At 50.1% G+C, this 25,813-nt stretch overlaps 1 protein-coding gene across 7 annotated transcripts; it reads left to right on the top strand.

Moving 5' to 3' along the window:
- Positions 1–11,741, top strand: AMPD2 (adenosine monophosphate deaminase 2). Of its 7 annotated transcripts, none has more exons than XM_053592144.1 (18): positions 1–141; positions 5,019–5,149; positions 5,382–5,512; positions 5,876–5,944; positions 6,033–6,144; positions 6,420–6,606; positions 6,841–6,982; positions 7,094–7,183; positions 7,441–7,570; positions 8,044–8,238; positions 8,324–8,455; positions 8,594–8,757; positions 9,047–9,173; positions 9,265–9,428; positions 9,730–9,850; positions 10,162–10,356; positions 10,495–10,605; positions 10,763–11,741. In XM_053592144.1, the coding sequence occupies exons 1-18, from the start codon at positions 132–134 to the stop codon at positions 10,970–10,972; spliced, it is 2,421 nt and encodes an 806-aa protein (XP_053448119.1). In that variant the 5' UTR covers positions 1–131; the 3' UTR covers positions 10,973–11,741. The 7 variants fall into 7 exon arrangements, 5 of the variants coding, with proteins under 5 accessions (XP_053448119.1, XP_053448121.1, XP_053448120.1 ...); XM_053592146.1 differs by having other exon boundaries at positions 41–141; positions 2,898–5,149; XM_053592145.1 differs by lacking the exon at positions 1–141 and adding an exon at positions 789–2,990 and having other exon boundaries at positions 3,103–5,149.
- Positions 11,742–25,813: the final 14,072 nt, after the last annotated feature.

The raw sequence follows: 25,813 nt of genomic DNA on the forward strand, positions 1-25,813 counted from the left end.
CATCTCAGTGCCAGGTCAAGGGCCGTTGAAGCGACTTGGCCGGGGGTCTGTGCTCCAGCCCCCCTTCCGGCTTCCTCGCTGTGCAGACCCTCTTGGGAGGTGTCCCCGGTGCCCCTTGAGATTCGGGCATCATGGCCTCAGGTGAGTGAGTGTGTGCTTGCGGTGGTCTGTGGGACAGAGAAATGCTGTGTGGCCAGGGTGACAAGACGGTGGGGGTCCCTGCACAGCCTGCAGGTCCTAGGGAAGGCGGCCCCCTTCTCCTGGAAGGGCCTGGGGCAATAGAGCCTGAGTGCGCAAAGACATAGAGGAAAGTCTGGAGTCTCTTTCCCAAGAACCCCAGCCAAGCCCCTGCCTAGGTCCTAGGAGGTAGCGTCTGCTGGAAGGTGGAATTTTCCCAAGACAGGCCCCTCCCTCTGGGCTGGGAGTCTTAGTTCTACCTCCTCCTACCAGAGCTAGGCCACCCCTGGGGATCAGATGGAAGAGAAAAAAAGGGGGCTCTTCCCTAGAGGCGCTGTGTTTTCACCGAGTAGCCCTACCCTGAGAAGAATGTGTTCTGAGCTTAGAGGCACTCACTGCTGGATTCATGTTTACTATTATTTCTTTTTCTCCCAGGCTAGCTTGTACAGCTAGCCTGGACTTTGACTCCCTTACCCTGGAGCGTTGGCAATGGAGAAAGGGTTCCTGACAGGGTTAGTGGAGAGCTGGGGGCTGGCTCTTCCCCATCTTGTTCTCTCTTCACCCCCCGCCGCCCCTTCCCGGGCTCAGCCACCATCAGTCTCCGTCACTCCAGGGTCTGAGGAGAAAGGGGAGGCATAAGGGGCGGGGATGAGGCCCCACTCCCCCAGGTTGCCTAGACAACAGGAGAAATCGTGGCCAGGGCCTCTTCCGCCTGTGGGGCGCTGCTTCCTGCATCAGTCACTCCCGCTGGGGGCGGGGCAGAGGAAGGGGTTGGATGTGGCAGAGCCAGGCCCCAGCCAGTGCGCTCAGACACCCCCGCTGACACTCAGCTGTGGCCTCAGCCATGGCATCCTATCCATCTGGCTCCGGCAAGTCCAAGGCCAAATATCCCTTTAAGAAGCGGGCCAGCCTGCAGGCCTCCACTGCAGTTCCAGGTGAGTGTGCTTGCGGGCCTCAGGCACAGACTCCCACCACCCCTCCCCTGGACACTGGTCCCCCAGAGGTGGGGGCACCCCTTCTCTGGCATCCTATCTCTGTGGTGGTGCTCCTCGACCTCAGTCACAGGGGAGGCTGGCTTGGAGGTGGATTTGGGGGAAGGGGGGGTGGTGTGACTATGGCAGGGATGCTGTCCTCTGTAATAAGGAGTGGGTGTGAGTGCAGCAAGAGGTGTGTATGCACGCGTGTCAGTGTGTGCATGTGCTAAGACTGCGTATAAAGTGTGTGTGAATGGAGTGGGGGGTGTGTGTGGGACTGACTGCTTCCTGGGCTGGCCACTCAGACTGGCGCCTGTGCCTTTAGCATGCAGGCTCAGGCTGTTCTCTTGCAGCTAGTTCCTCTTTCCAGGACCCCAGATCTACATGCCTCTCACTGATGGTCTGAAATCTGGGCATACCCATTGCTGGCCAGCATCCCAGAGCTAGGGGCTCAACTGTCTTGTTTGCTGCTGGTTTGGTCCCGGTCTGTGTTGTGAGCCTCCTTGGGAGTATGTGGTGTCCTTGGGTCAAGACCATGCAGGGAATCAGGCTGGGCTAATGCGTGCTCCTGCACCCTTTGGTTCCGCTCCCACTCTGGTGCCTACCAGAGCAGGCAGGCAGTTACTGCAGTGCCTCGGAGAGGGCTCGGCTACCTCAGCTGCCTGGGGCTGGGCTTGCAGAGGGATATCTGCCTGCCGTCTGCTCTCCCCAGGCCTTGTGGCTAAGGAAAGGCACACCTCCACTTTGGTGACCAGGTCATATTAACATAGTCCCCCACCTCTCCCACAGCTGTTGGTACCTACAGTCTGATCATCCACCTCCTTTATTTTCTTATGACATCGAATATGCCTGGTACAAGGTCTGTACTGTCCTGAGGGTGTTCTCTGTGTCCAGAAAGTGTGTCCCTTGGGGTTAGATCTGTACCAGTGGCCTTGTTACTGAACCGTAGACCTTTGGGTGGTCGGATGTAAGAGTATGTGAGTGATACCTGTGGGTCACAGCCTTGGACACTCCCTGCCAGTGGAGACAGTCCTGGCTGTTGGCCAAGAGGGGAGTTGGGGTGGTCAGAATCTTGGAGTCAGTGGTGTTGGCTTTTGGCTGACTTTCCCTATGTGGGTTTATACATGTGTTGGTGCTATAGCTGGGAACCTTCAGCCCCAGGAGAAGGGATCAGCAGGCTGAGTGTTCTAGACTTGGCCTCAGAGAGTGTGGAGATTACTGCCTATGTGTCACCTCCAGTGAACCCTCTGCAGTCTTGTGCAGTGGCCTGGCAGGCCAGGGGATGGCTCTGGGTGCCGGAATCTGCCCTACTCACACAGCATTGCTGTGGATAGAGGCCCCAGGCCACCCTGTTGGGGGGTGGGGGGGGATGGCGATTGCAGTTTGGGTCTTTGGCTCAGCTCCTGCTGACCCTACACAAAACAGCCATGGAGGCCTGTGGTCTGGGGCCATATGTGGAGAGGAGGTGTATAGGATCAGGGTGCTTAACCAAGGAAAGACCTTACTTCTGGGAGAAAGGCAGGCATTTCTCTTTTCTTCCTCTCCCTACTCTGTTTCCAAGGAGGAGATAGCATCATTCTTATCTCCATCCCAGTGAAGTGGTTATCATTGCCTCTCACTGCTCAGGTGCCTTGGGCTAAGAACCTCCCACCCTCCTCTAGGAGTGGGGCTACATGTAGGAAGGGCTTTGTAGGTCCTAAGAGTCCATAATTGTAGACCCTCGGCACAGCACCTGGTGTTTCACAGATCACTTGCACGGCAGTTATCTCTGTGAGCCTTGTGGCAACTGTGACGAAGCAGGGCAGAAACCCGTTGTAGACAGGACTCAGCCTCCCAGAGGTAGGTCAGGACTTGCCAGTAAATGGGAAGAGTCAGACTCATGTCCTCCAAATTCTAGTTCCTCTTTTCCCAAACCTCTGTCCTGGACCATCTGTCCTGTCCCTGACCATAGGCTTGGAACAGGAGTTGGAGTTCAAAGGCGCTATGAACCAGCCCCCTGAACAGCTGGGTGGCTAAGAAGCTTCAGTCACTGGCCCCTACTCAAAGTGGGCTCCTTCCCCAGTTAATAGTCAGCTCCTGACCCAAGCAAGGCCTTGTCTCTTTTGAGGGACCCACAAGCAGCACTCAGAGGACAGTGGTGAGCAACGAGGCCTCTGGGCAGAGGGAGCTGGCCTGGGCTGTTGGGCTTGGAGATGAGGGGTGCTGTGCTCCGTTCCTTTTCTCCCCTCTTACCCTTTGGCTGGCCAAGCCCTCCCCACTTGCCCTGCCTGCTTGGTGTTCCCTAGGGATTTTAAGGAGGCTTGGCCCCTCCCTGCCTGACTGCCCACCTTGGCTGCCCTGCCCCAATCAGCCTACCCTATTTCTCCCCCTTGGGATCTCTGTGTTTGGCTGGGATCTCTCTGGCACTGTAGAGGTTAAGGCCCTGTCAGTTCTAGAGTTCATCTTACCTCCCAGCTCTGATGCTCCTTGCCTTGATTTCTGGCCTCCCTTGAACTCCTCCAGCCCCTTGCTTATGGTCATCCCAGGGTCTCCCCTGCTCACAGCTGCACTTGGTACAGCCCGTGCCGCCCCCGAGGGACTGGCTGCAGCTTTAGTCGGCAAACAGGCCATCAAGGGGCACAGGGCTGCTGGCTGAAGCTGCCTGAACTCTAAGGTAGGGTCCAGGCAGGGGACCAGGCTGAGGGGGGTGGGGGGGCTGGGTCCAAGATCTGGGACAGGCACTTTCTTCCTCCCTTTGTCCAGCCTTGGGACCAGAACTAGAGTACTGGGAAACAAGCACAGAGACTTTAAAATGGGCTACCCAGGCAGAGCATTCAACCTTTACCTAAGCCAGGGTGGAGAGGGGAAAGGAGGGTGCCGGAGGGGAGCACTCCACAGCTGGCTGGGAGAGCTGAGCTTCCCGCTGGGGAGGCTGCAGTGCTGAACCCAGAGAGGGTCCTCTGAGGTAGGCTGGGGCTCAGGGAGCCCCTACAGACTAACTGTTTCAAGGTCTTTAGTGCCAGCCTCCTGGTGGTACACATGGGGAGTTCTGTCCTTGATGGAGAAGGACCCCTGGCTTATGATACTCCCCTCCCAAGGGCCTCTGGCCCAGATCCTGGGGCCTCTGAGTGGCGCAGACTGTTCATGGCAGCTCCCTTTGGAGGGGCAGCCAGCAGTGGGAGGGGCGGGCCAGGACCAGGCCACATCTTGGCAGCCCTGGGGTCCCGGGGGAGAGGCAGGCCTCTAGGGAGAAGGGAGGGATCCCCTGCCAACCAGGTCCTCCTTGTCCTCCTCTTCCCTTGCGGGCTGGTCCCCAGGTGAGAGCTGAGGGGCAGTTGTGCTTGCTCTGTGCTCTGTAGGCCTGGGATGCTGGGCTCAGTGCCCTGCCCCTCTGCCTGGAGGATCTGCCAGTCCAGAACAGGTTTGATACTGGATTGCCTGCCCTGGGAGCTGCGGGCTGGGGTCCTTGGTGTGGCCAGCTGGTCTTTAAGGAGCGTCTGGTGTGTGTCTGTGTGTTTCTGTGAGTGCGTACCTGTCTGTACAGGTATGTATACTGTGTGCGTGTGGACACCCGCATGCGGCCTCTGGGAGGAGGTCACTTGAAGATGGCTTGAGGGACTGGCCCTAGTCCAGGATTCAGGTTCTTGTTTGTTGAGTGAACTTGGGATCCCCACCTGCAAGCTGGAATGGGTGAAGGGTCCCTGTGCTGGAGGTGAGGGTGAAGTTCTTTGGGAGTCTATCACACAGGCTTACTCCTCTGCCTCTGAGGAGGCACTGCCTACTTTCCAGGCCCCGGGCTCTTTCAGGAGCTAGTCTGGGGCAGGTAGGGGCCCCGGGCTTCCAGGGGCTGTCCCTCCACTCTTTGACCTGGCATCACTGTCTCTGCAGAGGCTCGGGGTGGTCTGGGGGCCCCTCCGCTGCAGTCTGCCCGATCCCTGCCGGGCCCCGCCCCCTGCCTCAAGCACTTCCCGCTCGACCTGCGCACGTCTATGGATGGCAAATGCAAGGAGATCGCCGAGGTATCCCCTGGTACCACCCACGCCCCTCACCCCATGTCCCCATGCCCTGCCTCTGCTCCCCACCCTCTTCCACCCCAGCTGTCCCCTCACCTCATGCTTGGCCGTCTCCTGATCCTCAGCCTCTCCCAGGTACCCCAAGGTCCTGCTGTCCTCACCCCATCCCCAGACTCTGCAGGAGAGGGCCCCGGGGATGAAGGCGAGGCCATGCTGACCCTTCCTTCCTCACCTCCAGGAGCTGTTCAGCCGCTCGCTGGCTGAGAGTGAGCTCCGTAGTGCCCCGTATGAGTTCCCTGAGGAGAGCCCCATTGAGCAGCTGGAGGAGCGGCGGCAGCGGCTGGAGCGGCAGATCAGCCAGGATGTCAAGTGAGCCGGGCCCCAGAGCCTGGCGGGCAGCTGAGGGCACACCCTGGGGTCTGCTCGACATCCCTCTGTCTCCATCTGGACCCTTTCCTCTCCTGACCTCCCTATGGGGTCCACTTGGGGAGGCAGCATAGAGAATGGGTTTTGGAGACAGGTTTCTGGATTCTGGTTCTGTGCCCTGTCCACTGATGTGGCCTGGAACATGTTGCTTAACTTCTGGGTCTGGGTTCTCATCTCTAAAGTGGGGTAAGAACAGCACAAGTTCTACAGCCCTGCCTGTGATGGTCATATGTGCACCTAACACAGTACAGGGACCTGGGAGCAAAGGACATCTCTCATGATCTGCCTGACCTTTCACCCCTCTAGGCTGGAGCCGGACATCCTGCTTAGAGCCAAGCAAGACTTCCTGAAGACGGACAGTGACTCAGACCTCCAGTGAGGAGGGCAGACGGGTACAGGGGATGTGGAGCTGAGGCCCGTCAGCTGCTAGTTCCAACCTCCTCCCCATGCCTTTCCTGTGCAGGCTCTACAAGGAACAGGGAGAGGGGCAGGGCGACAGGGGACTGCGGGAGCGCGATGTGGTGCTGGAACGGGAGTTTCAGCGGGTCACCATCTCTGGGGAGGAGAAGTGTGGGGTGAGTGTGGGCAGGGCCTAGGTCTCTGATACCAGGTGTCCTAGCCAGGGAACTGAGTGAGGGATTGCTGGAGAGGGTGTTTCTCTTTCCCCAGCAGCTGGAGGGCAGAGGGCCTACTCGGTGGGCTAGGACCAGAGTGATCTGAGAGCACCTAAGGGTCAGGACCTGTGGGAGGTGAGGGATAGTCTGGGGTCTGGGGTAAGGCTTCAGGAAGGAGGTGAGAGTGTCCTGAGCCCAAGAGACTGAGGAGGGTGATCGCATGTCCTGGTCTCCAGGTGCCGTTCACCGACCTGCTGGATGCAGCCAAGAGTGTGGTGCGGGCGCTCTTCATCCGGGAGAAGTACATGGCCTTATCGCTGCAGAGCTTCTGTCCCACGACCCGCCGCTACCTGCAGCAGCTGGCCGAGAAGCCTCTGGAGACACGGACCTATGAGCAAGGCCCCGACACCCCCGTATCTGCTGGTGGGACCCCCATCCCTGCCCTACCCCAAATGCCCTGGGCCCTGGGCTCCCTGAGACAGGGTCTGGGGCATCTTTACCCTGCCTTTGTCTCCCTACCCACAGCCTCTTGGTGCCCAGGGGTGGAGGTCAAGTCAGGAGCTGCCTGCCCTGCTGGGGTCTTTGCTATCTCTCATTTTTGTGAGGCCCCCATCTGGAAGAGTCCTGGGCCTGAGTCCGCCCTTCCTACCTTCACAGATGCCCCAGTACATCCCCCTGCGCTGGAGCAGCACCCGTATGAGCGCTGTGAGCCAAGCACCATGCCTGGGGACCTGGGCTTGGGGCTGCGCATGGTGCGGGGCGTGGTGCACGTCTACACCCGCAGGGAGCCTGATGAGCAGTAAGAGGGGTGTGGTGTGTGCTGGGGGCCACCATGTGGGAGGTTGCAGTTTCTCAAGAGAGACCGCAGAGCTTGGTGTATCATCCTCACCCGAGTTCCCCTCTATGCCAGTTGCTCAGAGGTGGAGCTGCCGTACCCTGATCTGCAGGAATTTGTGGCTGATGTCAATGTGCTGATGGCCCTGATTATCAATGGCCCCATGTGAGTCCCCTCTTGTCCCAGACACTCAGCTCACCTCCCAGCCCAGATTCTCCAGTCCCAGTTCTGCGCCAGACACTTGTCCCTCTCTAGTCACCAAACCCTAGACTGTCCCTTAGTCTGCTGCCCTCTTGGCAGCCTTCCTCCCTCACCCTTCCTCTGCCTCCCTCCACCAGCCTCCCTCCACTCTGCTGCCCAGACCCTCCCCAGGTACTCCCTTCAGGGCCTGAGTCCCTCTGCCTTGTTCTTCTTGTACCCAGAAAGTCATTCTGCTACCGGCGGCTGCAGTACCTGAGCTCCAAGTTCCAGATGCATGTGCTGCTCAATGAGATGAAGGAGCTGGCTGCCCAGAAGAAAGTGCCACACCGAGACTTCTACAACATCCGAAAGGTGGGCCCTCACTCCCTACCCTGTAGCCTTCTCTGTGTCCTGATCCTGCACCTCTGTTCAGCATCCCGGACAAGGGTCTGGGCTCCCCCACCCAGCATCCAGAATGGAGTATCTTTTTTTTTTTGTGAGACAGAGTCTCACTTTGTTGCCCTGCTGTGGTGTCACAGCTCACAGCAATCTCAAACTCTCAGGTTCAAGCGATTCTCTTGCCTCAGCCTCCCAAGTAGCTGGGACTATAGGCACCCTCCACAACACCGGCTGTTTTTAGAGACAGGGTTCTCACTCTGGCTCAGGCTGGTCTCGAACTTGTGAGCTAAGGCAATCCACCCACCTGGGCCTCCCATAGTGCTAGGATTACAGGTGTGAGCCACTGTGCCCGGCCTTCAGAACAAAGTGTCTTCTCCCATCCCACTGCCCTGGGCCTTAGACCTTCCCAGCCTGTGGTGGACCAGCAGTGCCCTGTTGCATCCCAGGTGGACACCCACATTCATGCCTCATCCTGCATGAACCAGAAGCATCTGCTGCGCTTCATCAAGCGGGCAATGAAGCGGCACCTGGATGAGATTGTGCATGTGGAGCAGGGCCGAGAGCAGACACTGCGGGAGGTCTTCGAGAGCATGAACCTCACAGCCTACGACCTGAGTGTGGATACACTTGACGTACATGCGGTCCGTCTCAGTGGCCTGGGCTGAGGGGCTGGGTCAGTGTAGGGGCCAAGGGTCAGGGTGACCTGGGCCCTCCTCTCTCCCCTAGGACAGGAACACCTTCCATCGCTTTGACAAGTTCAATGCCAAATACAATCCTATTGGAGAGTCTGTCCTCAGAGAGATATTCATCAAGACCGACAATAGGGTCTCTGGGAAGTACTTTGCTCATATCATCAAGGTAAGGGGGCAGCCCCTCGCTACTGAGCCATGGTATCTGGGGGGCTTGGAGGGGTCCATGTGGGGTCAGAGCCCTGAAGAGGTCTGACTGGAGCATACATGGGTGTAAAGACAGCTTTCTCCCCCACCATATGTCTAGGAGGTGATGTCAGACCTGGAGGAAAGCAAATACCAGAACGCAGAGCTGCGGCTCTCCATCTACGGGCGCTCGAGGGATGAGTGGGACAAGCTGGCACGCTGGGCTGTCATGCACCGCGTGCACTCTCCCAATGTGCGCTGGCTTGTGCAGGTGCCCCGCCTCTTGTGAGTATGCCTTGGAGTGGGAGGGAACACATGGGCCAGAGCTTGCTTCTTTTCTTCCTGGGATGGCTGAGCCTCCCCTGGCCCTACTGAGCCCACTGAGTGCAAGGAAAGGTCTCCTGGTCCCACCCATGGTCTATTCAGCCCAGCCCAGCCTGGTGTCCCCACTTTCCTAATGTGACTAGAGCATCCTTCTGTGCTATTGGGCCAAGCTCTGTCCCTTACTGGCCTGCTGGATTTTCTCTCGCTGGTCCTGACCTGCACGTGCCTGCATGCTGTGTCTTGCCTGCAGTGACGTGTACCGTACAAAGGGCCAGCTGGCCAACTTCCAGGAGATGCTGGAGAACATCTTCTTGCCTCTGTTCGAGGCCACTGTGCACCCGGCCAGCCACCCAGAGCTGCACCTCTTCTTGGAGCATGTGAGCAGGCAGTACAGGGCTGGGGACGGGAAGGACACCCAGCCTTCGCCCCCGCTGCAATTCTAGGCCTGACCACAGGGTTCTGTGCCAGGTGGACGGTTTTGACAGTGTAGATGATGAGTCGAAGCCTGAGAACCATGTCTTCAACCTGGAGAGCCCCCTTCCCGAGGCCTGGGTGGAGGAGGACAACCCACCCTACGCCTACTACCTGTACTACACCTTCGCCAACATGGCCATGTTGAACCACCTGCGCAGGTGCCCGTAACCCCAAGCTGGATGCCTGTGTGCTGTGTCGTCATACGGCCTCATCTGACAAACCTGGCTGTGGGCGCCCTGGGCTGGGGCCACCAGAGCCCTGACCCACCCACCTGTTGCCCTGTGCTTACACTGGATGGGTTCTTTCTCTATCTTCAGGGATCCATCCCTCACCCCTCACAGCCAAGAACCTACCCGTTCCCCTTATCCCAGAGGGCATGCGTGCTGGGGTGGGGTTCAGAAGCTCCAGTGAGCCCAGGGCAGCCCAGGCTCAGCAGTGACCCTGTCTTCATGCCCCCAGGCAGAGGGGCTTCCACACGTTTGTACTGAGGCCACACTGCGGGGAGGCTGGGCCCATCCACCACCTGGTGTCAGCTTTCATGCTGGCTGAGAACATCTCCCACGGGCTGCTTCTGCGCAAGGTCAGGGTCTGCACCTCCAGCTTCCCCTCCCAGTTGTTCACCTTCCTCCGAAACATTTGGGCCCTTCAGTGACTGACCCTCCCCCTCACCCAGCCCCCAGATTAGACTCTACCTTCCCAGAGTAACCTCCCCACCGCAGCTTTCTCCGGACTAGGGCCTCAACTTGGATTATGGTTGCAACTCACCCTTCACACATCAGGCCCAGCTTGGATTCCCTTCTCCCTGCCCACTGCTGTGGTCTGGACCTCCAGGACCAGCATGCCTTCCTGGCCTTCAGGTCACCTGACAGGCTCTTCCTGTCGCTTGCACAGGCCCCGGTCTTGCAGTACCTGTATTACCTGGCCCAGATCGGCATTGCCATGTCCCCTCTCAGCAACAACAGCCTCTTCCTCAGCTACCACCGGAACCCGCTCCCAGAGTACCTGTCCCGTGGCCTCATGGTCTCGCTTTCCACTGACGATCCCCTGCAGTTCCACTTCACCAAGGTCAGCGGGGCAGACAGCCAGGCGAGTGTCCTGGGACACTGAGGTCTCTCCAGGCTGGTGCTGCCCCCTGCTGGTGGAGTGCAGCAAGTGGGGGAAGGGAGCCCGGGAGGGGCTGCAGGGCCAGGGACTGCCTGCCTGAGGGGACCCTGGCCTGTGCAGGAGCCGCTGATGGAGGAGTACAGCATCGCCACCCAGGTGTGGAAGCTTAGCTCCTGCGACATGTGTGAGCTGGCCCGCAACAGTGTGCTCATGAGTGGCTTCTCCCACAAGGTACTACACCTGTCTTCCTGGCTGGACCCAGGGGTCTTGTCTCTGCCCCTCCTCTGCATTTGAGGTCCTGGCCCTGTCCCTGAGGTGGTTTGGGTGGAGGCATTTTGGCCCCCTCAGAGCTGGCTGCTCCTCTTCCTGTTACCCCCACTTTCTACAGGTAAAGAGCCACTGGTTGGGACCCAACTATACCAAGGAGGGCCCTGAGGGAAATGACATCCGCCGCACCAACGTGCCAGACATTCGCGTGGGCTATCGCCACGAAACCCTGTGCCAGGAGCTGGCGCTCATCACGCAGGCCATCCAGAGCGAGACGCTGGAGACCATCCCCGAGGAGGCGGGTGTGGCCACAAGCCCAGGGCCTCAGTGAGCCTGGCCCTCACAGTGCCCGCATCTCAGCACCTTGGCCACGTTGTGTTCTCAGCCCCCTGCCACCCTGCCCTAGTCTCTGCATGTCTCTTGTTCTTTGTCTCTGTCTTCTTGCATGTCTCTGACCATGTCCTTGTCCCTGGGCCACCCCAATGAAAGCAATGCCCAGGAATCTACTACACTGAGGGCCAAAGTTTTGAGGGCTAGCTCCGCTGGCGACCCTATCCTCGGAGCCTCAGAAGCCCAGCTGTCCTGTGGGCTTCTCCATTGTCCAGAGCCTGGGGACGGTTGTGGGGGGCTGATCATCTAGTCTTTGGGCTCCTGCCTGGGCAAATCTGAGCTTTGGGGCTTAAAGATTAGGTCCCTGTCTTCTTTATGTGGCTGAGGAGCAGTCAGGTGGGGCCTGTACAGCTCTGCCCTGGGCATGGGGCTATTGAAGGCCTGTGGAGCTCCAGCAGCTCTGCTCTGGGTTGGGTTGGCCCTGGGCTGCCTGGCCTGAGGGGGTGGACCACCATCTCCACCATGTCACTGCCCAACAGCAACCTTCTCCGTCCTTTCCCCCGCCCACATGCTCCTCTGGTGTCAGCTTCCTGTGCCTCTATGGAAGAGGACAGATGCCATATGCTGTGTAGCATCCCCACCATGGCCCCCAGATCTGGATCTTGGCTGGGCCCCTGTGTTCCGGACTGATACCTTTGCTATAAAATGCAGTGTTTCATACAGTCCGTCTTTCCTAGTGCATGAGAAATAAAGATTATTTAAGTAATGAGGCAGGTGGGATCTCTGTTGGGAGAAGGGAGGCCTATGCTGGGGGTGGCTGTGGATGGAGGTACAGCACATTCTGAGGGGAGCCACTGGGTTTGGGTGGTATATCTGCGTGCATGGAAAGTGGCCAAGAAAGCTGCAGGACAGAGGAAATGTCCCCTGGGCTCTCATCCAGCCTGTTCCTCTGAGGGGAACACCTGGCCCCAGGTCTGCATCACATCCCTGTCACAGCAAGTTAGGGAATGGCATCCCTTTCCTGCCTTGTACTTCCTCCCCACCTCTGGCTTCTTAGGAGCCGGTCTGGTAGATAAGAGAGTATGTACTTACAGCAATCTGAGGCTAGCGCTTTGGAAATCTGTACATCTAGGGATCTAAATGCCCTATCTAGGTCCTTCCAATTCAGTAGGTGAAAGGAGCTGCACAGACATCTGCAAACTCTTGGGCAGAGTCTGCTGCAAGGGGTTGAGATGAGCCTGTGTCTTGGGAATCCAGCCTCAGCCAGCTCAGCTTCTGCCCCCTGTTAATAACAATCCGGGAGCACCCCTTTCGCATGAGGGTTGCTGGAGTATGTTGCCCAAGTAAAAAAGGAAAAGTGACCATGTGCCCTGGCCTGTGCAAGGTCCTGGGTGGGTGGCAGATGATTAGCTCTAACACAGCGTGCACCTGTGATGGAGGGCCTGGGCAGAGTGAGAGTAGGGGAGGGCTGGCAGCCTCCTCCTGGTGTGTCAGCTGCTCTGCCCTAGCCTTGCCTTGGAAGAGTGCACCAGTGCCGGCCCTGGGCCTCTTCAGCTAGTGCCTAGCTGCCCTTGGCAAAAGCTCTCGTCCTCCAGCCTCAGGAAGGCGCTGGCCAGGCCTCCTGGTCAAGACCCAGAGCCTCTCAGTTTCAGAAGACATCTGCCCAGTTTATTTTCACCATTTACATATAACAAAATTGGACGTTAGGGCTGGACTAGGAGCAAGATGTATAACTGGCTGATTTCTGGCTGGGAAACAGGCTCAGGTGAAAGTGACCGGTGGCTGAGCCTGGACTGGAACTTAACATCCAGGGCTCTTGCACCTCATGTGTCCAAGGAGCCATGCTTTACATGGGTGAGGGGAACTAACTCTCAAAGAGATGAATTTATTTTTTTATTTTATTTTATTTATTAAATCATAACTGTACATTGATGCATTTATGGGGTTCAGGGTACTGCTTCGATATATAATATGAAATGCTTACGTTGAACTAAGTAACACATCCATCACAATTATACTCATTTCTTAGTAGTTTTGAAATGTACCATTGCATCATACACATTAGGTGAGGTCCCCCCAAATTCCCTCCCTACTCCCATGTCCCTCCTCCCCTCTATCTCCTCTTCCCTTCTACTTCTGGACTATAGTTATGTTTTGCCATTCATATGAGTGTGTAGGTGATTATATATTGATTTAATAGAAGTATTGAGTACAACGGATACTTTTTTTCCATTCTTGAGATAATTTACTAAGAAGAATATGTTCCAGTTCCATCCAGGTAAACATAAAAGATGTGAAGTCTCCATCTTTTTTATGGCTGCATAGTATTCCATAGTGTACATATACCACAATTTGTTAATCCATTCAAGGGTCAATGGGTACTTGGGCTGTTTCCATGTCTTGGCTATTATGAATTGGGCTGCAATAATTCTGGTGCAAATGTCTTTGTTGTAAAATAATTTTTGATTATCTGGGTATATACCTAGTATAGGAATTGCAGGATCGGATGGTAGGTTTACTTTTACTTCCTTTAGTGTTCTCCAGACTTCTTTCCAAAAAGGTCGTATTAGCTTGCATTCCCACCAGCAGTCCACCAGCAGTATAGAAGTGTTCCCTTCTCTCCGCGTCCATGCCAACATCTGTAGTTTGGGGATTTTGCCATGTGGGCTAATCTTACTGGAGTTAGATGATATCTCAAAGTGGTTTTGATTGCATTTCTCTGATGGTTAAGGATGATGAGCATTTTTTCATGTATTTGTGGGCCATGTGCCTGTCTTCGTCAGAGAAGTTTCTGTTCAAGTCTCTTGCCCACATAGAAATGGGGTTATTTATTCTTTTCTTATTGATTAGATTGAGTTCTCTGTAGCTTCTAGTTATCAGACCTTTTCAGAAGCATAACCTGCAAAAATCTCCCATTCTGAAGGTTGTCTGTTTGCTTTACTTTCTGTGCTCTTGGCTGTGCAAAAGCTTTTTGGTTTGATCAGATCCCAGTAATGTATTTTTTGTGTTGCTTCAATTGCCTCGGGGGGGTGGGGTGTCCTCCTCGTAAAATATTCTCCCAGGCCAATTTCTTCAACCGTTTTCCCTGTACTCTCTTCTAGGATTTTTATAGTTTCATGTCTTAAGTTTAAATCTTTTATCCAGTAAGAATCAATTTTTATTAATGGTGAAAGGTGGGGGTCCAGTTTCAGTCTTCTACAGGTTGCCAGCCAGTTCACCCAGCACCATTTGTTAAATAGGGAGTCTTTCCCTCACTGAATATTTTTGATAGGCTTGTCAAAGATCAAATGACAATAAGTAGCTGCGTTCATCTCTTGGTTCTCTATTCTGTTCTATAAATCTACTGCTCTGTTTTTGTGCCAGTACCATGCTGTTTTGATCACTATAGATTAATAGTATATCTTGAAGTCTGGTAATGTGATACCTCCTGATTTGTTCTTATTTCTGAGTAATGTATTTGCTATTTGAGGTTTTTTTCTGATTCCATATAAAACGAAGTACTGTTTTTTCAAGTTCTTTAAAGTATGACAATGGTGCTTTAATAGGGATTGCATTAAATCTATAGATTGCTTTGGGTAGTATGGACATTTTAACAATGTTGATTCTTCCCAGCCATGAGCATGGTATATTTTTTCATTTGTTAACATCTTCAGCTATTTCTTTTCTCAGAGTTTCATAGTTCTCTTTATAGAGATTTTTCATGTCCTGTGTTAGGTAAATTTCCAGATATTTCATCTTCTTTGATACTATTGTAAAAGGAATACAGTCCTTGACTATATTTTCAGCTTGACTATTATTGGCATATATAAAAGCTACTGACTTGTAAGTATTGATTTTATATCCTGAGATGCTGCTGTATTCCTTGATTACTTCTAAGAGTTTTGAAGTTGAGTCCCTGGAATTTCCCAGGTATAGGATCATATCATCAGCAAAGAGTGAGAGTTTGATCTCCTCTGACCCTATTTGGATACCCTTGATCGACTTCTCTTGTCTGATTGCAATGGCTAAGACTTCCATTACTAGGGCGGTGCCTGTGGCTCAGTGAGTAGGGTGCAGGCCCCATATACTGAGGGTGGTGGGTTCAAACCTGGCCCCAGCTAAACTGCAACAAAAAATAGCCAGGCATTGTGGCGGGCACCTTGTGGTCCCAGCTACTCGGGAGGCTCGCCTAAGCCAAGAGCTGGAGGTTGTTGTGAGCTATGATGCTACAGCACTCTACCAAGGGCAACAAAGTGAGACTGTCTCTAAAAAAAAAAAAAAAAAAAAAAAAAAAAGACTTCCATTACTATGTTGAATAGCAGTGGAGACAGTGGGCATCCTTTGCTTATTCCTGATCTGAGTGGAAATGTTTTTAATTTTACATCATTTGATATGCTATTGACTGTGGGTTTGCTGTAGAAGGCTTCTATCAGTTTAAGAAATGCCTCTATGCCTATTTTCTTAAGTGTTCTGATCATGAAAATGCTGGATATTATCAAAGACTTTTTCTGCATCATTTGAGAGAATCATATGATCTTTGTTTTTCATTTTATTGTGATGTATTATATTTATAGATTTGTGTCTGTTGAACCAACCCTGTAACCCTGGAATAAAACCAACTTGATCATGGTGTATATATATTTTTTGATGTGTTGCTGAATTCTGTTTGCTAAGATCTTATTGAATATTTTTGCATCGATATTCATTAATGATATTGGTCTATAATTTTCTTTCTTTGTTGGATCCTTTCCTGGTTTTGGTATCAGGGTTATATTTGCTTCATAGAATGTGTTGGGAAGTATTCCTTCTTTTTCTATGCTTTGGAAAACGTTGTATAATGTAGGTACTAGTTCCTCTTGAAAGGTTTGACAGAATTCGGATGTGAAACCATCTGGTCCTGGACTTTTCTTTTTTGGGAGATTTTGTATTGTTGATGCTATTTTAGTGATTGATATAGATCTATTCAAGATTTCTAATTCTTTCTGATTGAGTCTAGGAAGGTGGCATGCTTCTAGGTATTGGTCCATTTCCTTCAGATTTTCATATTTCTGAGAATAAAGATTTTTGTAGTAATCATTGAGGATTTTTTGAATTTCTGAAGTGTCTGTTGTTATTTCTCCTTTATCATTTCTGATAGACAATGTTAGAGATTTTACTTTTCTTTTCTTTCTTTTTTTTTTGCAGTTTTGGCCAGGGCCAGGATTGAACCCACCATCCCTGGTATATGGGGCCATTGCCCTACTCTTTGAGCCACAGGTGCCACCCTAGATTTTACTTTTCTATTTCTGGTTAGGCTGGCCAAAGGTTTATCAATTTGGTTAATCTTTTCAAAAACCAACTTTTTCTTTCATTGCTTTTCTGAGTGATTCTTTGGTTTTCAATTTCATTTAATTCTGCCCTAATTTTGGTTATTTCTTTTCTTCTGCTGGGTTTGGGGCTGGAATGTTCTTTTTTCCAGTTGCTTGAGATGATCCATTAACTTGTTGCCTTCCTCTCTTTCTGTTTTCTTAATGAAGGCTTCCAATGTTATAAATTTCCCTCTTAGGACTGCCTTTGCAGTATCCCACAGGTTTTGATAATTTGTGTCTTCATTATCATTTTGTTCTAAAAATTTGGTGATTTCCTTCTTAATCTCATCTTTTACCCAGCTATCATTCAGCCTAAGATTATTTAGTTTCCATGACTTTGTTTGAGAGTGAAGATTCCTGTTGCTGTTGAGTTCAACTTTCATTCTGTGGTGGTCCTAGAAGATACAAGGAATAATTTCTGCACTTTTAAATTTGCTGAGGTTAGACTTGTGTCCTAGGATATGATCTATTTTGGAGGATGACCCATGGGCTGATGAGAAGAATGTATATTCAGTTTTATTAGGGTTAAATGTTCTGTAGAGGTCTGTAAAGTCCATTTGTTCTAGGGTCAGATTTAAGTCTAATATTTCTTTGTTTAGTTTCTTCTTGGAGGATCTATCCAAAACTGTCAAAGGGGTGTTAAAATCTCCAACTATTATAGTGCAGGAAGATATCGAGTCGTTCATATCCATTAGGGTATGCTTTATGAATTGAGGAGCATTCTGATAGGGTGCATAAATGTTAATTATTGAAATCTCTTCATGTTGGGTGTTTCCCTTGACAAATATATAGTGACCTTCCTTACCTTTCTTTACTTTGTTGGTTTAAAGCCAATTGTATCTGCTACTAAAGTGGCAACTCCTGCTTTTTTCTGGTTTCCATTTGCCTGTATTATAGAAGTCCATCCCTTCACACTGAGTCTATTTTTATCCTTTAAGGTAAGATGAGATTCTTGTATACAGCAGATATCTGGTCTGAGTTTATGTATCCAGTCAGCCAGCCTGTGTCTCTTTAGAGGACAATTTAAACCATTCACATTAATTGAGAGAATTGAAAAGCCTGGTTGTGTTTTGGGTGTCATGATTTTCGGATGTCCGGTGGACATTTTTAATCCTTTCGCCACTGTAGAAGCTGGGTTTTGTTCAAAAATTTCTGGGTGAGTTTACTTTGGAGGTAGAGCATTGCGCTGGTCATTGTGGAGGATGGGTCTGAGAATATCCTGGAGAGCTAGTTTAGTTATGGCAAATTTCTTCAACATGTGTATGTCATTAAAGTATTTGATTTCTCCATCACAAATGAAACTCAGTTTAGCTGGATACAGGATCCTGGGCTGGAAGTTGTTTGGTTTTAGGAGATTGAATGTCGATGACCATCCTCTTCTGGATTGAAACATTTCGGCTGACAGATCTGCAGTCATTCTGATACTTCTCCCTTTGTAGGTGATGCTTTTCTTACGTCTGGCTGCTTGCAGAATTTTCTCCTTCATCTTAACTTTGGCAAATTTAATCACAAATTATCTAGGACATACTTTATTTGGATTGAGTTTTGCTGGGGTTCTGAAACTGTCTGCTATCTGAAGTTCTGTATCTCTTGCAATACTTGGGAAATTCTCCTCCAAAATCTCTTGGAGTAGAGCATTTGTGCCTTTAGGACCGTCCTCTTCTCTGGGAATTACTATAAGATAAATGTTTGATCTTTTGGATTGATCCCACAACTCTCTCAGGGAATGATCAGTTTTTGTTCTCCATTTGTCTGCCTCTTCGAGTGTTGGGGAATGTTCAAAAGCTTTGTTTCATTTTCAGAGATCCTTTCTTCTGCCTGGTCAACTCTATTACTGAGGGATTCTACTGTGTTTTGGAGGTCCTCAACTAACTTTTTCATTTCCTTGAGCTCTGCTACCTCTTTTCTCATTATGTCCATATCTTTGGTGACTTGGGCTTTGAATTCATTAATTTCTTGAGACAACTTTAGAACTACTCTTTGGAGTTCAATTTCTATAATTTCTTCCATTCTATTTATCTTATTTGCAATCCATATTCTGAATTTAACTTCTGACATTGTTGCATTTGTCTATGCAGGGCATCTTTAGTTGTATCTCCTTTGTTATTTCTAGGAGGGAGGTTGATCTACTCTGGTTATTCATTTTGCCAGAGTTCTTTTGTTGGGTCTGCCCCATGTTTATTTTCCACCATTTAGTTATTAAAACTGGTAGGGTGAGATTAATTGGGGTTCCCAGATAGTAGAGATAGCCCCTTACTAAAGCACTAGGCTTTGTAATTATAGCTTATCTCCTACAACCTTACAAAGGCCCCTGTCAGAGTTTTGGCCAGAGACTCCAAGGACCTACTTGGTGAGATAGTGCAAGCTAGCTCTGTTTTGATATCAGCCAACCTCTATTCTATCATAAGAAACCACAGTATTAGGTTTAAATCTCCACTGGGAAGAGATACAAACAGTTGTAGCACCCAGCCCCCACTCTTCAGTTCTTTTCCGCTATAGAACTTTGAAGGTCAACCTCAGAATGTCCCCGAGTGTACAGCCCTGGACATGGGTTCCAATTAAATTGTCTCAGGTGGTGCAAACCCTGCTCAATAGAGAGGGATTCAAGGGTCTCCAACAACACAATTGGAACCAGAGGTCCACACTCCTGTCTTCCAGACTCAGTTCACACTGTTGTCCACTTCTCTGCTCACAGGCCCAGTTCGAGCCAGGAGCCACGCCCCTGTCCACTGGTCTCAATCCACACCCAGCTAGCCTCTGCTTGCCAGACCAGTTGAAGTCAAGGGACTATGCCCCCACCTGCCAGTCTCAGTCCACTGCCTGGCAAGCTTCTGTTTGCAGGCTCTGTTAGAGTCAGGGTACCGCACTCTGCCCACAGGAGTGCTTGAGGGTTCTATTGGAATTGGAGGGCCATGCTCTTGCTTTCAGGTCTCAGTCCATGCCTAGCTAGCCTCTGCTTGCAGGTGCAGCAGGGGCTGGGGACCAGCCCTATCTGTCAAACTCAGTCCACTCTGGGGCAACCATTCTCCCAATGTGGGTGCTGTCAGAGCCAGTCCCACCAGACACAGCCTGAACCAAGGGTCAACACCACCACTGGCCGGGCATAATCATAACCATAACTGCTCCTGCTGAGTGTCCCTTTCTTCCCTGTTAGTCACAGATTCTGTCCTGATGGTTGGCGGTCCACACTATGCCCCGATCTCTCAGGACAAGACCAAACATTCTGTGCTCTGCAGGGGGCAGAACTGCAGATCACCATGCGAGGGGGAAAGGGCAGACTGGGAGTTTGGACTTGTAGGGGAAAATATCTGTTCAATTTTATGCCTGGTGGGATGGTGTTTAGATTCATAAGTGGAACCTCCCTGGAGAAAGAGACCTGGAGTTTAGTGGCTCTCTCCAGAAGGTAAAATGAGAGGTCTTTTGTTCCCTGCTCTTTCGCAGATAGCCTGTGGCAGGGCTCCTGCGTCGGGGAGGGGTCTCTTTTCCTCTAGTCAATAGGCTTTGTATCTGTAATTTGTTTTCTTGAATGCTCTTCCTTGGAGTTACAGCTTGCTGAACTTCTTTTTTGGCTCAGCTCCCGACCTTTGGCTTCATAGAGTCTGATTCTGTCCAGCTTTTCTTCCTCTGCTCAGGAGCCTCTGCCAAGGGTTGCTACCAGTAGTCCCTCTTCCCAGAATTCTTCGCAGTCCTCTTCTTGATCTTACTGAGATGAATTTATTTAATAACAAGCAAGCTATATCTTGTCATTTAACAAGGAAGCAGGGTTACATATATTTTTTTAAGGGAGGGTCTCATCTCACTTTGTTGCACAGGCTGAAGTGCAGTGGTGTGATCATAGCTCACTGCAGCCTGTAATTTAAGGGATCTTTCCTCAGCCTCTTGAGTAGCTGGACCTATAGGTATGTGCTACCACCCCTGGCTAATTAAAAAAAATTGTTTTTAAAGAGATGGGGTCTTGCTATTTTGCACAGGCTGGTCTCAAACTCCTAGGCTCAAGTGATCCTCCCCATTCAGCCTCCCAAAGCACCAGGATTAAAAGTGTGATCCAGAATATCTTTCTAGAAGGTCCCTTGAGGTCAAGAACTGCTTGTCCCATTTGCCAGCACTTAAGACTCCATATTCACTCACTGAATTTGTTATTTAATAGAATCCTTCTTTCCTGTTTCTTGTCCCCTATTTTTCTCTGTGTGTGCTAAGGCCTACTTCTAAAAATACTATTAATTTAAAGAGTTCTTTTTAGTAATCTCTTCGCAATTTGTTTATTAATCTCAGAAATTTCTCTTTCAAATATTTATCAAGAGCAAATCATCTTAAAACAGTAAGGCCTTACTATTTCCTCCTACCCCAAAAGAAAATCATATGAAAAGTAGGCCAGGCATGGTGGCTCAAGCCTATAATCCTAGCACTTTAGGAGGCCAAGGTGGTGGATTGCCTGAGTTCACAGGTTTGAGACCAGCCTTAGCAAGAGCAAGACCCCTGTCTCTAAATAATAGCAGGGCACTGTGGCTGGTGCCTGTAGTTCCAGCTACTGGGAGGCTGAGGCAAGAGAATTGTTTGAGCCCAAGAGTTTGAGGTTGCTGTGAGCTATGACAGCACAGCACTCTACTGAGGATGGAGGTGAGACTCTGTCTCAAAAAAGAAAAAGAAATTTGGAAAGTATTAGAAAAATGGGAAGGAACAAGGCCACTCATAATCTACTAATTTCACCAAATATCTGCTGTATACCTGAGATATATGTACATATTTTAATACATTTCATCTTTTAATGTATATTTATATATTCCTTTCAGTTGTTTTTAAAACAATGGCATTTTGACTTAAGATCACATATAATTTTGCATTTTAAAAAGTATTTTAAGGCCTGAGGGTGGTGGCTCATGCCTGTAATCCTAACACTCTGGGAGGCTAAGGCAGGTGGATTGTTTGAGCTCAGGAGTTCAAGACCAGCCTGAGGAAGAATGAGATGCTGTCTCTACTAAAAACAGAAAAAATAGCCCGGTGTTGTGGCTGGCACCTGTAGTCCCAGCTTCTTGGGAAGCTGAAGCAAAAGGAGCTCTTGAGCCTTAGAGTTTGAGGTTGCTGTGAGCTATGACACCACAACACTCTACCTAGGGCAACAGGGCAAGACTATCTAAAAAAAAAAATACATATATATATATTTATATATATGTTATATATATAAATGTTTATTTATATATTTATATAATAAACATTAAATGTTTATATAAATATATATATATATATATGTGTTAAGACTTAACAGGGGAGGTGGGCGGAAGGAGGGCGATTGGTGCATCTTACAAGGGTATATGTGAAACTTAGTAAATGTAAAATATAAATGTCTTAACACAATAACTAAGAAAATGCCAGGAAGGCTATGTTAACCAGTGTGATGAAAATGTGTCAAACTGTTTATAAAACCAGTGTATGGTGCCCCATGATCGCATTAATGTACACAGCTATGATTTAATAAAAAAAAATAATAATTAAAAAAAAAGACTTAACATAAGGGGTGGTGCCTGTGGCTCAAGGAGTAGGGCGCCGGCCCCATATACCAGAATTGGCAGGTTCAAACCTGGCCCTGGCCACAAACTGCAAAAAAAAAAAAAGACTTTTAATGTAAGTCTTTCCACAGGTCATGAAAATATCTAAATATAAATCTTAATTATAGTGCACTGCCCATGGTGAGCCACCCTTGATCTGTTCTCACAGCTCTTCTCTGTTAAGAATAACTGTGGCCTGATGTGACTGATGGGGCACGCTCTGGAGCCAGGCCCATGGCTTTGAATTTTGGCTCCGCCAACTTTCTGGCTGTGCAACCTTGGGGCAAGTTACTTTCCCTCTCTGTGCCTCTAGGTCCTCACCCCATTTCTTGGGGATAATTTTTTTTTTTTGAGACAGAGTCTCACTATGTCACCCTTGGTAGAGTGCCATGGCATCACAGCTCACAGCAACCTCAAGCTCCTGGGCTCAAGTGATTCTCTTGTTCCAGCACTCCCAAGTAGCTAGGACCACAGGTGCCCACCACAACGTCCAGCTATTTTTAGAGATGAGGTCTCATTCTGGCTCAGGCTGGTCTCAAACCTGTGAGCTCAGGCAATCCATCTGTCTCGGCCTTCCAGAGTGCTAGGATTAAGGTGTGAGCCACTGTGTCCTGCCTCATTTCATGGAAGTAATAATCACTTTCCTCATGGGTTGATTTTAAATTTATTTATTTATTTATTTATTTATTTTAGAGACAGAGTCTCACTTTATCACCCTTGGTAGAGTGCCATGGCATCACAGCTCACAGCAACCTCCAGCTCTTGGGCTTAGGTAATTCCCTTGCCTCAGCCTCCCAAGTAGCTGGGACTATAGGCACCCGCCACAACGCCCGGCTATAGTTTTGCAGTTTGGCCGGGGCCAGGATCCAACCCGCCACCCTCAGTATATTGGGCCGGCGCCCTACTCACTGAGCCACAGGTGCCACCGTTTAGATCCATTTAGTCTCCGGTTATAAAGAACTAAGTTAGTGCTCAATAAGCTATTATTATCTTTGCTTAAAGCTCTGGAGAGTGTTCCCTAACTCTAGATGCCCATGAGTGAAACCACTAGGTTCAATGCATACCTTTTTTCTTTACTATTCGTAATAGAGATGAATCTAAGTGTGTGAGCCAAGATCAAAGTCCTTTCCTTGCCCTTGACTTGCCCATGCCAATCTCTCCATCCTACTGCCTCCTTTCCTCTTTTGGAACCCCATCTCGCCTCCTCCTTGATACTGCTTGAGAGGTGCCCGTGTGTCTCTGAGAAGGACACATCATCTTGCCAGCGGCTAGAGGCTCTTATTTAATACATAGGTAGGCAGGGAGAATGAGGGTGAGCAGCAGAGGGAATTTAAAAGTTGGTCTGCTTTAAAAGGCCCCAAATAAAGCGCAGGGAAACATGCAAACAAACCTGTCTGCTTCCAGTCGTGGGGCTGGCCACTGGTTCTACCAGTGAACCATCTCTTGTCAATCACAACACATTGCACGCCGGGCAGTTCGAGTGCCCTGTGCCATGCTACCTCCCACACTGAGGCACTGGTTCACCTCCCTGTGAGCCCCCTCTTGGGGGAGCTGAGAGGGTAGGGGGAGAGCTGGCTATGCCCACAGACCTAGATGGGGGTGAGGGTAGGGGTGCTTTCTTAAGGTGATGGTGATTCTGATTTTTAAACATTACCTCAGAGCCTGGTGAGGTGGCTCATGCGTGTAATCCTAGCACTCTGGGAGACTGAAGAGGGTGGATTATTTGAGCTCAGGGGTGGAGACCAGCCTGAGCAATAGCGAGATCTCATCTCTACTAAAAATAGAAAAACTGAGGCAAGAGGATCATTTGAGCCCAAAAGTTTGAGGTTGCTGTGAGCTATGATGCCACAGCACTCTACTCAGGGCACCAGAGTGAGACAGAGTCTAAATAAATAAATAAATAAATAAACCCTACCTCAGGATATTTACCCTGTTAAAGCATTGCCCTCATTTGCAAATTTATTAATACAACATCCCAATAACGGTTTAGGCATTAAGTCACATTTAATCCAATATTTGGCAAATCATTTTCTTTTCTTTTTTTTGTAGAGACAGAGTCTCACTTTGTGGCCCTCGGTAGAGTGCCGTGGCCTCACACAGCTCACAGCAACCTCCAACTCCTGGGCTTAAGCGATTCTCTTGCCTCAGCCTCCCGAGCAGCTGGGACTACAGGCGCGCGCCACAACGCCCGGCTATAAATCATTTTATTTTCAAAATGAAGTAAAATTGCTGGAATTAGGATGCCCTGGAGTCAATCTGGAGTGGGTGGCCTCTGCAGCTGGTCCCTCGGGGTGGCCTGCACGTCTGAACAGGGGGATGATTCAAGTGCCCTGCTGTGTGAGCAAATCTCCTGAGGGCCTGGCAGACTTTCAAAGCACCCCCCCCCAAAACTTGAGAGAGCTAAAAAGAAAAAGTTTGGGGTTGCAAAATATGAAAAAAGCAAAGGTGAAATTGACAAATGTTGAATTGCCTTCAGAAAGTAGTATGTCAGCTTTAATATTTGTTCACTTTAGTATCCATACAAATGTCACTGTATTTGAAAACAATTTGTAAATTGGATTTTTGGCAAGCATTCTAGGATGGTTAAAGAGAAATCAGAGCCAATAGCAAATTAAATGAATTAGTCATAGTCAAGTAATTTCAAAATCAAATTTATAAAAACTTTTAAAGCAAGCAAGAGTTATGTTGAATGCAGGGTGTGGGTGCATTTTGCGTTTGTTACAGTGAGGGCCAGGCCTCCAAGAATCAGACACTGAGTCTACAAAGAGACTAAATGGCTCAGCCCTGAAGTCCTGCTCTTGGGCAGGGGGTTTGGCTCAGCTTCTGCTCTAGCTGTGGCCTTCATCCTTCCTCCCTTGATAGTCTGGGCAGATTGGGAGCAGCCACTGGCATCTCTGAATCCGTGCAGTGACCATGCACAGCTGGAGTTTCTGTCTCCATTTTGCAGATGAGAAACTGACCTGAGTTTACATACAAGTGTTCCCTTTGTCAGTTGGACAAGTCGGCTGTCCTCCCTGAGTTTCCAGGGGTGGGTGAAATATGCAGAGGAGAAACTACCAACCCATTCCTAGCCTGGGTCCCCAAGGAAGAAGCAACTAGGATATGGTTGTGTGTCTACTGTGCATTTTCCAGTAGAAATGGTAGGGTAAAATGCCTAAGAGCACCTGGCATTGGGCTAAGCTCTTTACCAGGGTAAACGCACTTACTGTTCCTGGGACTCTGCATGATAGCATCATACACCTTCCTGTATGGGCGGAGGCAGCTCAAGGAGGTTAAGTAACTCATCCACGTGACTCAGCTAGTAAGTGGCAGAGCTGGGAGTTGAACCCTGAACTGCCTGGCTGCAAAGTCTTTGTTCCTCCTACTCTATCATGGTCCCTGGGGTACATGTCTGATTGGAGAGGGGTCTCTTCAGAGGTAGGGTGCTCAGGGAAGGGACAATACCTGGCTCTGATGAGCAGATGCTAGTATGGGTGAGTCTAGAGGCAGAAAGGTTGTGGATGAGGCTCCTGCCACTTCCCAGCGTGGGTAATGAAATCTGGGTGATGGCTGTGGGGTGGAGAGGAGATTTTTTATTATTTATGTATTTATTTATTTATTTGAGACAGAGTCTCACTATGTCGCCCTCAGAGTGCTGTGGCGTCACAGCTCACAGCAACCTCAAACTCCTGGGCTTAAGCTATTCTTCTGCCTCAGCCAGCTGGGACCATAGGCGCCCACCACAATGCTCAGCTATTTTTTGTTGCAGTTGTCATTGTTGTCTAGCAGGCCCTGGCTGGGGATTTGAATCCACCAGCCTCGGTGCATGTGGCTGGCGCTGTAACCACTGGGCTATAGGCACTGAGCCTGGAGAGGAGATTTTGGGGGGAGGCAGTTAAGACCAGTGGTTAAGACAGAGTGGCAGAGCTGTCCTCAGCATTGTGATTGGCTGGTGCAGACTGATAAAAAGATTGAAACTTGGGAGAACGGCTG

Source organism: Nycticebus coucang, chromosome 5 (genome assembly GCF_027406575.1).
Source record: "Nycticebus coucang isolate mNycCou1 chromosome 5, mNycCou1.pri, whole genome shotgun sequence".
NCBI lineage: Eukaryota > Metazoa > Chordata > Mammalia > Primates > Lorisidae > Nycticebus > Nycticebus coucang.